Source organism: Arachis duranensis, chromosome 8 (assembly GCF_000817695.3).
Source record: "Arachis duranensis cultivar V14167 chromosome 8, aradu.V14167.gnm2.J7QH, whole genome shotgun sequence".
Taxonomy (NCBI): domain Eukaryota; kingdom Viridiplantae; phylum Streptophyta; class Magnoliopsida; order Fabales; family Fabaceae; genus Arachis; species Arachis duranensis.
This window is the reverse complement of record NC_029779.3, coordinates 31,996,157-32,007,698: the sequence shown is the minus strand read 5'-3', so window position 1 is coordinate 32,007,698 and position 11,542 is coordinate 31,996,157. Positions and strand designations below refer to the sequence as shown.

Sequence of the window (11,542 nt, the reverse complement as noted above, 5' to 3'; positions counted from 1 at the left end):
GCTAAAAACTAATCTATATATATGTGTACGTGTATTATTAGACACAAAATATATCTATTAATCTACTTTTTTTTACTTATATATAAACTAATAATCAGTACAGTATTAACTAAAATGATAAATATCTTATATTTAATTAAATTAGTTTAAATTAAGTATTAGAAATAATAAAAATATTTTAATAAATACCACATAGAAAGGCAATTTAATATATATACACCAAAATTTTCTAAATTCCATTATATATAACAGTAGATAATAGATGAAAAAGATGATGATGATAATGATGACGACTTGATGACGATGAAATTAAAACAAATAGATAAATAAATTATCATTGCATCATTGGAAATAAGTGGGTTAATGGTAATAAGTGGTTGAGTAATGAAATATAATAAAATGTAATATGATTTTTCTGTTGTTTGGGATTAGTATTGAAATAGCTAGTATATAATTTAATATTTTATTAAAACTCCTTTTACTTTCGGTTCCCTTTCAATCAAGGAATCAATGGGAATGGAAATTCATATATTAATAAAAATAAGGGTTTAACTAACTCAAACTTTTACTAATAATAATTTTATTAGGTGTCCTAAAAATACATAGTAACTAAATCCTAAAAATAATTAGTTATTTACAAAACATTCTAAAATATTTGATCAATTATTTTATATGTCTACTGATACGAAGATATTATAGAAAAATCATCATCATTTCATTTAATTGGAATGCATTTTAACCACCAAATAAATTACAATATTATCTCCTTCTATTCTATTACTAAAATATATCCAGACAAAATAATAGAGAAATTAATCAAGTTCTTCTCACTCCCCTCTCTATCTTAGTATCTTCAGGTGCCTTTAAAGTTGAAATCAGATTCATTGGCTTTGTGATAATAACAATTAGAAACAAACAATAATGACTCATTTTATTAATATCGCATGTCGGCTTTGGTTGATAATATAATTTATATAGCTTTAGCGCAAGTTGAATACTTGAATTATATATTTATAAGTATAGAATTTAGATAATATTTTCAATTATTTCTAATCAATTCTCAAAATTTTCAATAAAATGCATAACACTACTTATAAAATTGAGATATTAGCTCAATAAAATGCATAACACTACTTATAAAATTGAGATATTAGCTATTATTAGCTATAGTTGTGGTGCACTTGGCAAAAGATCATCCTGTGCCTCAGACACTCAATCAATTTACGTTAATAGACATCACATAACAACTAATTTGCCTTTTGAGCTTTTATTCATTAAATTAATTAGAGAGAAAAAAAAAATTCAAATATGAAATCGATCCTTATTTCTATATGAATATATTAAAATTTAATGTTTTCTAAATTTTCACTTTTTAATTTCTTAAAATAATAGTTAGATTTAAAAAAATTCACTAATTACAAAGGTGGCGCGCAAGTTGCTGTAATTGGCGGCATATTGACTATTGAGTATGGTATGACTCCCTTCAGTGCTGCGAATATTTTTTATTATTATTATTTTCTATTTTAATGCTGTGTTAAATGTTTTCAAGAATTATGAGTTAGAAGGAGTCAAATCCAATTTAATCCAATAAAGAAATTACTAAATCATCAAAACGAAAGTTGCTTAGCTGTGAAAAGGTCGGTTTAATTCTAAAATGATTTTCTTAAACAATTATCTTCCATCTTCATTTTAAATCTCGAACATTCAAGTTTTTTTTCGCGTTATTTTAATATTTAAAATTTTAATGATTATTTTATGTAAATTCACGAATACTTTGTATGTGGGTATAAAAAAAATAAATTTTTTTATTTTAATTTTTAAAATTTTAATCTAAAATTTCACTAAATGAAATAATTTTACAATAAATTAGATTTAATTATTATATTTATCTTTATAGTTTTACATTTTTTTTCAAATCCTTATAATGTAAAAATTTATAATTAAATTTTTATATCAGATAAAAATATTCTAGGCTGATTGTTTTTTTTAAGTAAAAATTAATAAAATTTTTTAATTACAAATTAAGTATAAAATTTAAGTAAAAAAATAATAAAACTATAAAAATTAGCATAACAATAAAAATTTTAAATTATATTTGGAGTTAATTTATTTCTCTGATATTCATATTTGGTGGCCTCTCAAAGAGTCAAATAAGGAAGCCACATTTGAAGCTTCTTTAAGATTTTGTTACTACTTTACACACTCTCTCTCTCTCTCTCCTATAAAATCAAAATCAAAGGCTTTCTCATACCCTCTTTGTTTCTCTCTCTCATTCTTTACCTTCCAAATTCCCAATTCCAAATCCAAAACCCAACCTTTTTCTCTCCTCCTTCAACCACTACTTCTTCTTCTTCACTTCGCTCCTTATCTTATCGCTGTAAGTTCTCAAATACCCTTCTCTTTTAATTCTTCTTCTTCTTCTTCTTCCTCTTCTTCTCTATCGCTCTCTCGCGTTAGCAGCATGCAATTCAAAGTTTCTTTGTGATTTCTGCTTGATTTGTTTGCTTAGGTTGTTGTTGAGTTCAGCTGCTGTTTATATTTCCAAAGAAAAAGGCCTCTTTTTTTTTGTCTAATGCTACTGAATTGATCATTTGCTTTGCGGATTGCGGATTTTGGAACAATTTTGCAATAGATTGTGATACTTTGCGTCTTTTCCTGATATATGTTCAATCATCTTCTCTATTGGTTAAAGTTTGCAGAGATTTGCGTTCAAAGCTACAAACAAATTGTTTATACCTTTTCTTCTTTTCTTTCCTTCCCCGTTTGTTTGTTGATCCGCATTTTCTATTATTTTTAATTAATTTTCTGACCCGTTCTTGTTCAAACTCGTGGAATTTCGGACCCTCTTTTCTTTATATATATAATTATTATTGGTTGAGCTTCAGATCAGTTTATTTGGCATTTGCCAAAATATTTCCCCTTTTTTTTTTCTAGGTTGGCAAGAATTTGACTTTAACTCCTGAATTTTCTGCCATATAGTACATAGTAATTTAATTCTTTAGTGCTTCCCTAAGAAAAATTTAGTGGTTAGAGTTTCTCTTATTAGTTTCTTCCTAGATATTTGATTTTATTATTTTAGTTAGGTGGTTAGGTGAGCAATGATTTCTGACACTCAAATTATGAAAATTATGTCTAGCTAACCAACCTCTTAGTATTTGCTCGGAAGGTTCTATTTTATTTTTTCTTATCCTTTATCTCTCTTAATGTAAGAGATTTAATCTGTTAGGTTATCTGTAATCTCTATCCCTTTTTCAAGAAAATTAGAAAATTAACCATTTGGTTGTTACCGTCTTATTGCGTGCTGAAATAAGTTTTAACATAATCTTTGTATTAACTATTAAAAGTTAACAAAATTGGTTAGGTAAGGTCATGTTTTCCTTCACTGCACCTACCTAAACTGCTTTCGCCCTCTGTCACTTTATCCATTAGAAAACTAGCGGAGAGGTTACAGTTTGCATCATAAATACAAGTGGAGTTAACAGATGGATCTGTTAAATCAGATTTCATACTGATTATTTAGTGGCATAGTATGAATTCTATATAAATTTGTTGATTTGAGTGCAATATTATGTCCCCTCTTTTTTCTTTTTTGGGTCAATCTGTTTGATCTTATTAATTTTTATATATTTGCATTCCCTTTTCAGATTCAGGCACTGCTATAATACATTGTAGAAAAGCAAAAAGAATGGATTTACATCAGTATTTTGAAGGGGGTATGCCCCAAATGGATTACTTTGAAGATAATTCATCTCTGGAAATGTGGAAATGTGCTAGTGATAGTGATGCCATTGCAGATTCAGATGGAAATGCCTCTGGTGGTGGCTTTGAATGCAACATCTGCCTCGAATGCGTGCAAGATCCGGTAGTCACTCTTTGTGGTCATCTCTACTGCTGGCCCTGCATTTACAAGTGGCTTAATTTCCGAAACATCTCTTCCGAAATCGGAGAGAAGAGGAAGCCACAATGTCCAGTATGCAAGTCAGAAATTTCTCAATCCTCCCTTGTTCCCCTATACGGCCGTGGCCAGGCTAGCTCAGCCTCAGAAGACAAAGCTCACCAAGCCGGAGTTGTCATACCGCGGCGACCCCTTGGTCCAGGATCATCAAGTACTGCAAACGTTTCTCAACCTACATCTCGAGTTTATCATTCCCATTATCCTGATCCTTCTCAACAATTCAACTCCATTCCAGGTAGTTACTCTTCGCCGCTAACGAACTCCTTTAACACCACATATGGAATCATTGGCGAAACAATATATGCAAGGGTATTTGGAAACCAGGTGACCAACATATACACATACCCCAATTCATACCATCTTGCTGGGAACAATAATCCAAGGATCAGAAGGTATCTAATGGAAGCTGATAGATCACTGAGCAGAATATGTTTCTTCCTCTTTTGTTGCACGGTTTTGTGTCTTCTCTTATTCTGATCACTATTGCATTCTTTTTTTTTTATCCAATACATTCCTGTATAGATTACAAGCCTTGTGAGGGTCCTGCCATATGTATCATAGGTTAGAGAAGTTGCATATTCAGCTATGAGATATGTGTAATTAGTATGTTACCGATCTCCCAGATATATATGAAATAGAAGTCTGCATAAATTTGCTGTTGCATTCAATTTTGGTTCTCAGCTTGTTGTATACTGAACTATGTCATATAGTTAAGAATTTATTATAAATGATATAGGAAAGTAATGTATGTGGTTTGCATATTTTACTTGTAATTCACTGATTCAAGATAAGATGGCTTTGCTTATGGTTAAGGTTAGGCACAAGATATCTTAATTAATGATTAAATAGTTGTGTTCTTTTACTAGTTAAATTAAAAATAACAAGTTGCCTACAGCATAAGTGTTGATCACGACATAGAAACTTGTTTGGGTTGCGTTTCTTTTTCTTGGTTCTGGTAGTGGTCCTCTTTTGTGATGATAATAACTGTAAGACACATAAGAAGCAAAGGAAGAGTTCGATCAGCAACTAAAGCTATAACGATCTGAGGAGTAAGATTTTCTCCAAACGCAAATAATTTGCAAGCCAAACGTGTTTTTCACTTTTCCCCCGTTAAGATTTGAATGCTTGTCAAGAGAATGAAATTGAGAATAATCTTTGAACTAAAAGAAATCCATCTTCACGAGGTTTTTTAATACTTTAAACGGTGTAAATAATTATTTTAAAAATTAAATAAAATTAAATGATTGAGTAAAATGATTTATGCCATTAGTGAATCAAAATTAATTTTTTTATAATATATTTTAGAAGAATTATTTTATATATTTAAGTAATTTTAGTATCCAAGTTTATCCAATCTTCTTTTTCGTGCTTTTTCTTTTTCTTCTCCTTCTTCTTCTTGTTCCAAATTCACGTACGCGTGGAGCTGCTTTTTCTTTTTTGTGTTCTTCCTCTTTCTTAATCTCCTCTCTTTTTCGCGTTCTTTTTTCACGTGTTTTTTTTTATTGTCATTTTTTTGTTGTTGTTACTGTTATATCTTTTTTTCTTTTCCTTATTCTTTTCCTGATGGAGAAGCAGTAAAAGAAGAGGAGGTAGATATTTGAATTGTGTGGAATAGAAATAAACCGAAATTATATTTAGAAATGAACTGCAATTATATTTAGAATGTCTGAATATAATTTCGGTTCATTTCTAAATATAATTTTGATTCATTTTTGAGTGAATTAATTTGTTCTGATTCTTTTGTTTCACTACATTGAGAGGAATATAACAAAAAAAAAAGAAGAAAAATCAAACAAAAAAAAATTCTTCAAAACTTCTTATCATGTTCTTCTTTTCTTGTCTTACTCATCTAATCAAATAAAGAAGAAGAAACATATAATGCTGCAAAATCACTTGATAGATTTGAATGTGTTTTTGTTTATGATTCAATTTTATTCTAGATTTAAAGAAGGTGCATTTAATCTGTGCTTGTTTTGAAATGAGTTTACATTTTGAATTTAATTTTCTGTTCATTCTAAATATAATTTCAGTTTATTTCTGAATATAATTTCGGTTCATTTTTGTTCTGCACAATTCAAAACTCTTTCTCCTCACCTTCTACTGCTTCTTCACCAGGAAGAGAAGAAAGAAAAGAAAAAAAATACAGCAGCAACAACAACAATAAAAAAATAACGATAAAGAGTAAACACATGAAGAAAAAGGACGCGAAAGAGAAGGAGGAACGCGAAGAAGAAGACGAAGAAGAAGACGAAGAAGAAGAAGTCGCATAAACGAGCGTGAGAAAAAGAAGAAAAATAAGAAACAAGCGTAAGAAGAATGAGGAGAAGAAGAAACAGCAGTGCGTGTAATCACGCTCTTTTAATAATAATAGTTTTTGTTGGTATTAAACCTACTTAAATAAAGTTAGATAAAAAAATACTTAAATGTATAACAACCCTTATTTTAAAAATAAAGTTTCAATTTAACAATTTTATTAGGCTTAGTTTAACCACTCCTTAAACCTACTTTTATATTATTAATAATATCCACAAACCATATAAAAAAAATAAATAAAAGACCCAACATAGTCTAGTTTCAACCATAACATTGGCTATCATTTTCAATAAACTATTTAGTATGAAAAGACTAAAAGGAAATTAATTGCCATATCATTGAAGCAATATCTTTTGTAGAGGTAATGCCACAGCTAACTTTATTCTCACGCATTGCATATGAATTACAAGTTTATGTATGATGAGTGAGGACAAGACTTATAATTATATAACGCTGGTTTTCTTTTTATTACATGAAAGTGATTCCTCAGCCAAATTATTGTGAGTTGGTTGAAGCATAATAACTGCTATATATGATATATTTCACAAAAAGACCAATTCTGCTCCTCTATCAATTTCATTGCCTAAATTGGAGAAAGCATTGCACCGAGAGAGATTTTAACCTTAAACTATATTCTAGAAAGTTACATAATTTAGGTGGGAAATGCGTCATTTTTTTCAAACTTTTGCTTATAAGCTGTGTATCACGATTTGAATAATATTATACATTTAAAATTTTTTTAATCAAATCTAATTAAATTAATTTAATATAACAAAAATTAATCATGATTAATATTATTTTAAATTTTATTATTTAAATTGATTCGATTTTTCATAAAAAAAATTTGGATGCGTTGCTTTACTCTTAGAATTTATAGATGAGATAAAGGATAAGATTAGTGGGACTGCCTTGAAAGAAGCAACTTGGACATGATTTTTGTCTTCATTTGCTAGATTCTGAAATGCAACAGCTTGCTGATGCTTTATTTTTTTTACTTTATTGAAAAACAATTAAAATATAAACTAAAGTTCTATTTATTGAGTCAGTATTACGCTACATGATACTTTATGGATCAACGATGATGCATAAACTTATATTAGTGAGAGATTGCTATGAGCCATTTTCCATGTGACTAGCCACATTTACCGTGTTTTGTTATGTTTATTGTTAGTCATGTCTTTGCAATTTTTATGTCCTTATACAAACAAACTTTTATTATCATGAGTTAGGCACATATAAAAATCTGGTTCACCCATCTGGATGAGTCTTCTAGAAGTCAAGCGGATTGGTTCAATTTGTTCGACCACGTCCGTTTAGGGGTGGCAATATGTACCCTACTCGCGGATATCCAACCCGATCCCACCGGTCGAGTAGAGTTGTCAACCCGATCCGCAGCGGGTAAGGTACAGATAGGGTTTTCGTGCGGGTCAGGTAGGATGCGGGTTGAGTCTCAACTCGACCCGACCAACCCGCACCCTATATATGTATATATTATATACTTATATAAAAATATATTCTAAGTGGATGTTGAACCAAAGACCTCTTACTAAATGCAAAAGATCCTTAGTTATTAAATGAAGATCATTAATTGATAATTTAATAAACTTTTTTTACATAAAAGTCAGTTCTATTTTAAATTATCATCAAGTTATCTAGTAATATTGCATCTTTTTTTGTAACCCGCGGGTAGGATCGGGTACCCGTGGGTTAAGAGCGAATAGGGTTAGGATTGAGATCTCCAATTTTTTTAACACTTGAGGAAATGAAGTGTGATCTCTTACCATTAACTTTATAAGTGGAACTAAAATTAAATATGAGAGAGAAAGTAATGAAGAGTGAGAAATCACAATTGACACCATCCAGTTTTTTCTTCACTGGAGAGGATCCACCCTCATCCATTGCCACCCCTGCTATATATCAAATGAAGTATACATGAAGGTGGAAACTCAGGTGCAGTCAATTTCACGTGAAGTTGATAATTGAGAGTCATTAGATGGTTTGACTGATTTGACTAAATTTTCATCTAACAGCTCTTAACTATCAACTTCACGTGAAGTCGACTGTACCTGAATTTTCACCGTATATAAATATCCAAAATAAAAGTTCCCCATTTAAAGGAAATTCGTTGAACTAAATGAATTAATCCGTTTTTTTTTTTTGTCTGGAATAACTTTTAACAAAAAAAATCTATTTTTAGGTTAAAAATTTTTTGTCGATTTTTTTTACCTTTTTAATAAGTTATTGACTTAAAATTTGAGATGTTTTGATCAAATCATGAGGTATTTGTGTTGGATTGTTACAAAAATATAAAAAAAATGAGAAAAAAAATTAAACGGACTAAACAAAATTTTCCCGTTTATTTCACACAGCAAGTCCGTTTAATTCATGGATTAGAGTGAATTTGTTAAATGTCTTATTTTACGGATCTCTTTCTTAGACAAAATTACTCATTTATACTTTTAAAAGTGGTTAAACGGGTTCCAGAGCTTCATTTATTTTAACAGCCCTAGCTTTTTCTGAGCTGAATCTAATGGTTTGAGAGAAAATGGTTGATGTAGTCATGATGATGAGTTAAAACTCGACTAAGATTATGTTTGAAATTTGTATTTAACACACAAATGAAGAGATAGAGACAGAGACATATTTTCTGTTATTTCATAACAAAACAGATTTACCTGAAAATCTTGGTGGTATTCACTGACGGATTCAAAAAAATTTTGTAGTGGAAACTGGAAACAAAAATAGTACAAGAAAAAGATAAAAAAATTAATATCTATATTTCAAAATATATTAATAAATTTTTAATAATCAAATTAACACATCAAAAATAGTCTTCATTGCTTGAACTGCTTTCTCCATATTATTATCCGCGCAGTAGTGTTCTGCCAAACTTTCCCATATAGACGCATGCAATTGCTTGCCGCTATCCAAATGCCTCTTGATACAAGCCTCAGCCTTATCCAACATACCCAATTTACAATAAGTATGGATCATAAGATGTGGAATTCTGGCATCGAAATCTTTGTAATTGGACTCCCATTCTTCCATGATCTTCTCAGCTCCAAAAATGTCACCTAACTTCACCAAAGAGCTTAACATTAAGAAGTGACCTTGGTTGTAAAATCGCTTCTTGAGTTTGCACTTCCCCCAAATTCCATAAACCTTAGCCTTATTACCAATACCAGCATATATAGTTAGAATAGATAAACAGGCAACAGGGTTGCCTATAGCTAGCTGCTCTGATTTCTTCAGTGCTGACAAGGCCTTCTCGACATTGCCACCTTTCAGATAACCGTTTGCTGCGATAGCGTAGGTACGCCAACGAACAGGTACCAGAGGATCAGCTTCCATCCTGATTAGTAACTTGTCTATACCTTGTATGTCTGCAGCAACAACATATGCATTCAAGAGAATAGTATATGTACCAGGGTCGCGTATGTCCTTCTCCATCATTTCTTGCATTAGGCTATCCAATTTGTCATATTTGCCTAACTCTGCATACAGTTTCAACATCTTATTGTAACGCATGGGGGAGGTCATCGGATAAATCTCCCTGATCTTCTTCATCAGAGCCTCCGCTTTCTCCAAAGATTTATGCTCTGCATAGCATTCTGCCAGCGCAACATTTATCTTGAATTTCATTCGGGAATTAGGAATGTCTCCGTAGAAGTTCTCAGTTTGTTCAAGGCCACGAACTTTCGATAGCAATTTGAGATGTTCAGCAATGTCTCCTGTGGTCAAGTCATATTTTTCTGACTCACGCATCCATTCTGATAACTAACAAAAGCAATGTTCCATAAATTCTCCATATTAGGAGTCATTAGTGAAGCACAACAATACTATAAGCATCGTTTAAAAAATTGAACTAACTAGTGAAACCTTGCTATCAAGTATCATGATCCAATTGACTTACACGGTTGAAATTATAATCGAATCAATGATTAGCCAATATAAAAATATCAAAACACAACTATAAGTAAACCTTATCCTTATCCCGTTAGATGTGAATAGATTAATAAAACAAACACCACCATAATATCTTGTCGTATACCATAAACTAACTAAACAAACTAGCATCAAAGTAACATAGAACAGAACATTGCACAAACTTTCCCTAAATAAATGAAACAAAACAATGATCCGATTATAACTTATATTGTCAGTCACTAAAACACGAACATGAATCCCGATCAGAAACCAGCTGCATTCAGTGTTTTAGATGAAAGGGTACCATTGAATAAGCTTAACTATATCGTAAAAGAAAAGTAAAGGTTGGAACTTGAAGTGTAAAACCTCAAGGGCGTGCGTATAGCAACGTCTCTGACAGAGGCATGCGATGAGATATCGGATTTTTTCGTGAGTGATGGATCCGCCATCTTGAACCCTTTGGTTGAGAATGGGGGTCGCCGGGGTTGTGGGGTCCCGATTATCCTGGACTATTTTAGCTTCGAGTTCATCGAAAGAATGAAAAGAAGAAATCAGTGATTTTGTTGAGTATAATTGATAGGAAGAAACACGGGAGATATTGAAAAGTTTGCAAATTGATCGAAACAACATTGTCACTTCCACTCTCAACTCTCGACTCTGCGTTTCTCCCCTTCCTCAGAAGAAGGGCGAATATACGATTACGAACGAGAGAAACGTGAACAGGCCCAAAAACATAAAAAATTATATTAAAAAAATAATTAAAAAATAATATTATGAAATTATAAGTTTTTTAAAATAAATTAGATCTCAATATTTATCCTTTTCATAACTTTAAAAATTAATAATAACAAATATAAAAGATTTTATAAAATAAGAGAAAGAAAGGAATATAAATACATAATATTCGTATTCTGCTTCGACACCTCCTATATAAGAAAGAATAGGAAAAACAACTATTTGTATCCATGAATTTGATCAACGCTGACAAAAGTACTTATTAAAGAAGAAAACTAACGTTGTATCTATCAAAGATTGATTCTGTATGACAAAAATATCCAAATCCTAAATTTATGTTGACTTTTTAATAAAATTTTAGAATTATCCCATCATTATCTTCAATCTCTCCTCTCTTCTTTCCCAAATCTCAAACACCTCCATTACCTAAACCTTAACCACCTTCTATTCTCTACTACTCTACTAATCACCACTACCGCCATCTTTCCACGCTGACGATGACAAAGACGACAACAAGGCAACCAGGCAATCCATCCGTTCCCACGCAACGCTAGATGGAGAAGCTCCCTAAGTGAGACTGAACCGAGATCCAGCGCGCAAGGTCCTGTGGTG

The 11,542-nt window shown here is 31.1% G+C and overlaps 2 protein-coding genes across 2 annotated transcripts; one reads left to right on the top strand and one right to left on the bottom strand.

Annotated features, from left to right (window-relative positions):
* Positions 1 to 2,155: 2,155 nt before the first annotated feature.
* Positions 2,156 to 4,779, top strand: LOC107462166 (E3 ubiquitin-protein ligase RMA1H1). Its single transcript, XM_016080731.3, has 2 exons — positions 2,156 to 2,377; positions 3,645 to 4,779. Exon 2 carries the CDS (start codon positions 3,686 to 3,688, stop codon positions 4,430 to 4,432), a length of 747 nt encoding a protein of 248 aa, XP_015936217.1. The 5' UTR covers positions 2,156 to 2,377; positions 3,645 to 3,685; the 3' UTR covers positions 4,433 to 4,779.
* A 4,234-nt stretch (positions 4,780 to 9,013) lies between these two features.
* Positions 9,014 to 10,917, bottom strand: LOC107462157 (pentatricopeptide repeat-containing protein At2g20710, mitochondrial). The gene is made up of 2 exons (XM_016080726.3): positions 10,562 to 10,917; positions 9,014 to 10,045 (listed from the first exon to the last, which is right to left on the bottom strand). Exons 1-2 carry the CDS (start codon positions 10,823 to 10,825, stop codon positions 9,077 to 9,079), a joined length of 1,233 nt encoding a protein of 410 aa, XP_015936212.1. The 5' UTR covers positions 10,826 to 10,917; the 3' UTR covers positions 9,014 to 9,076.
* Positions 10,918 to 11,542: the final 625 nt, after the last annotated feature.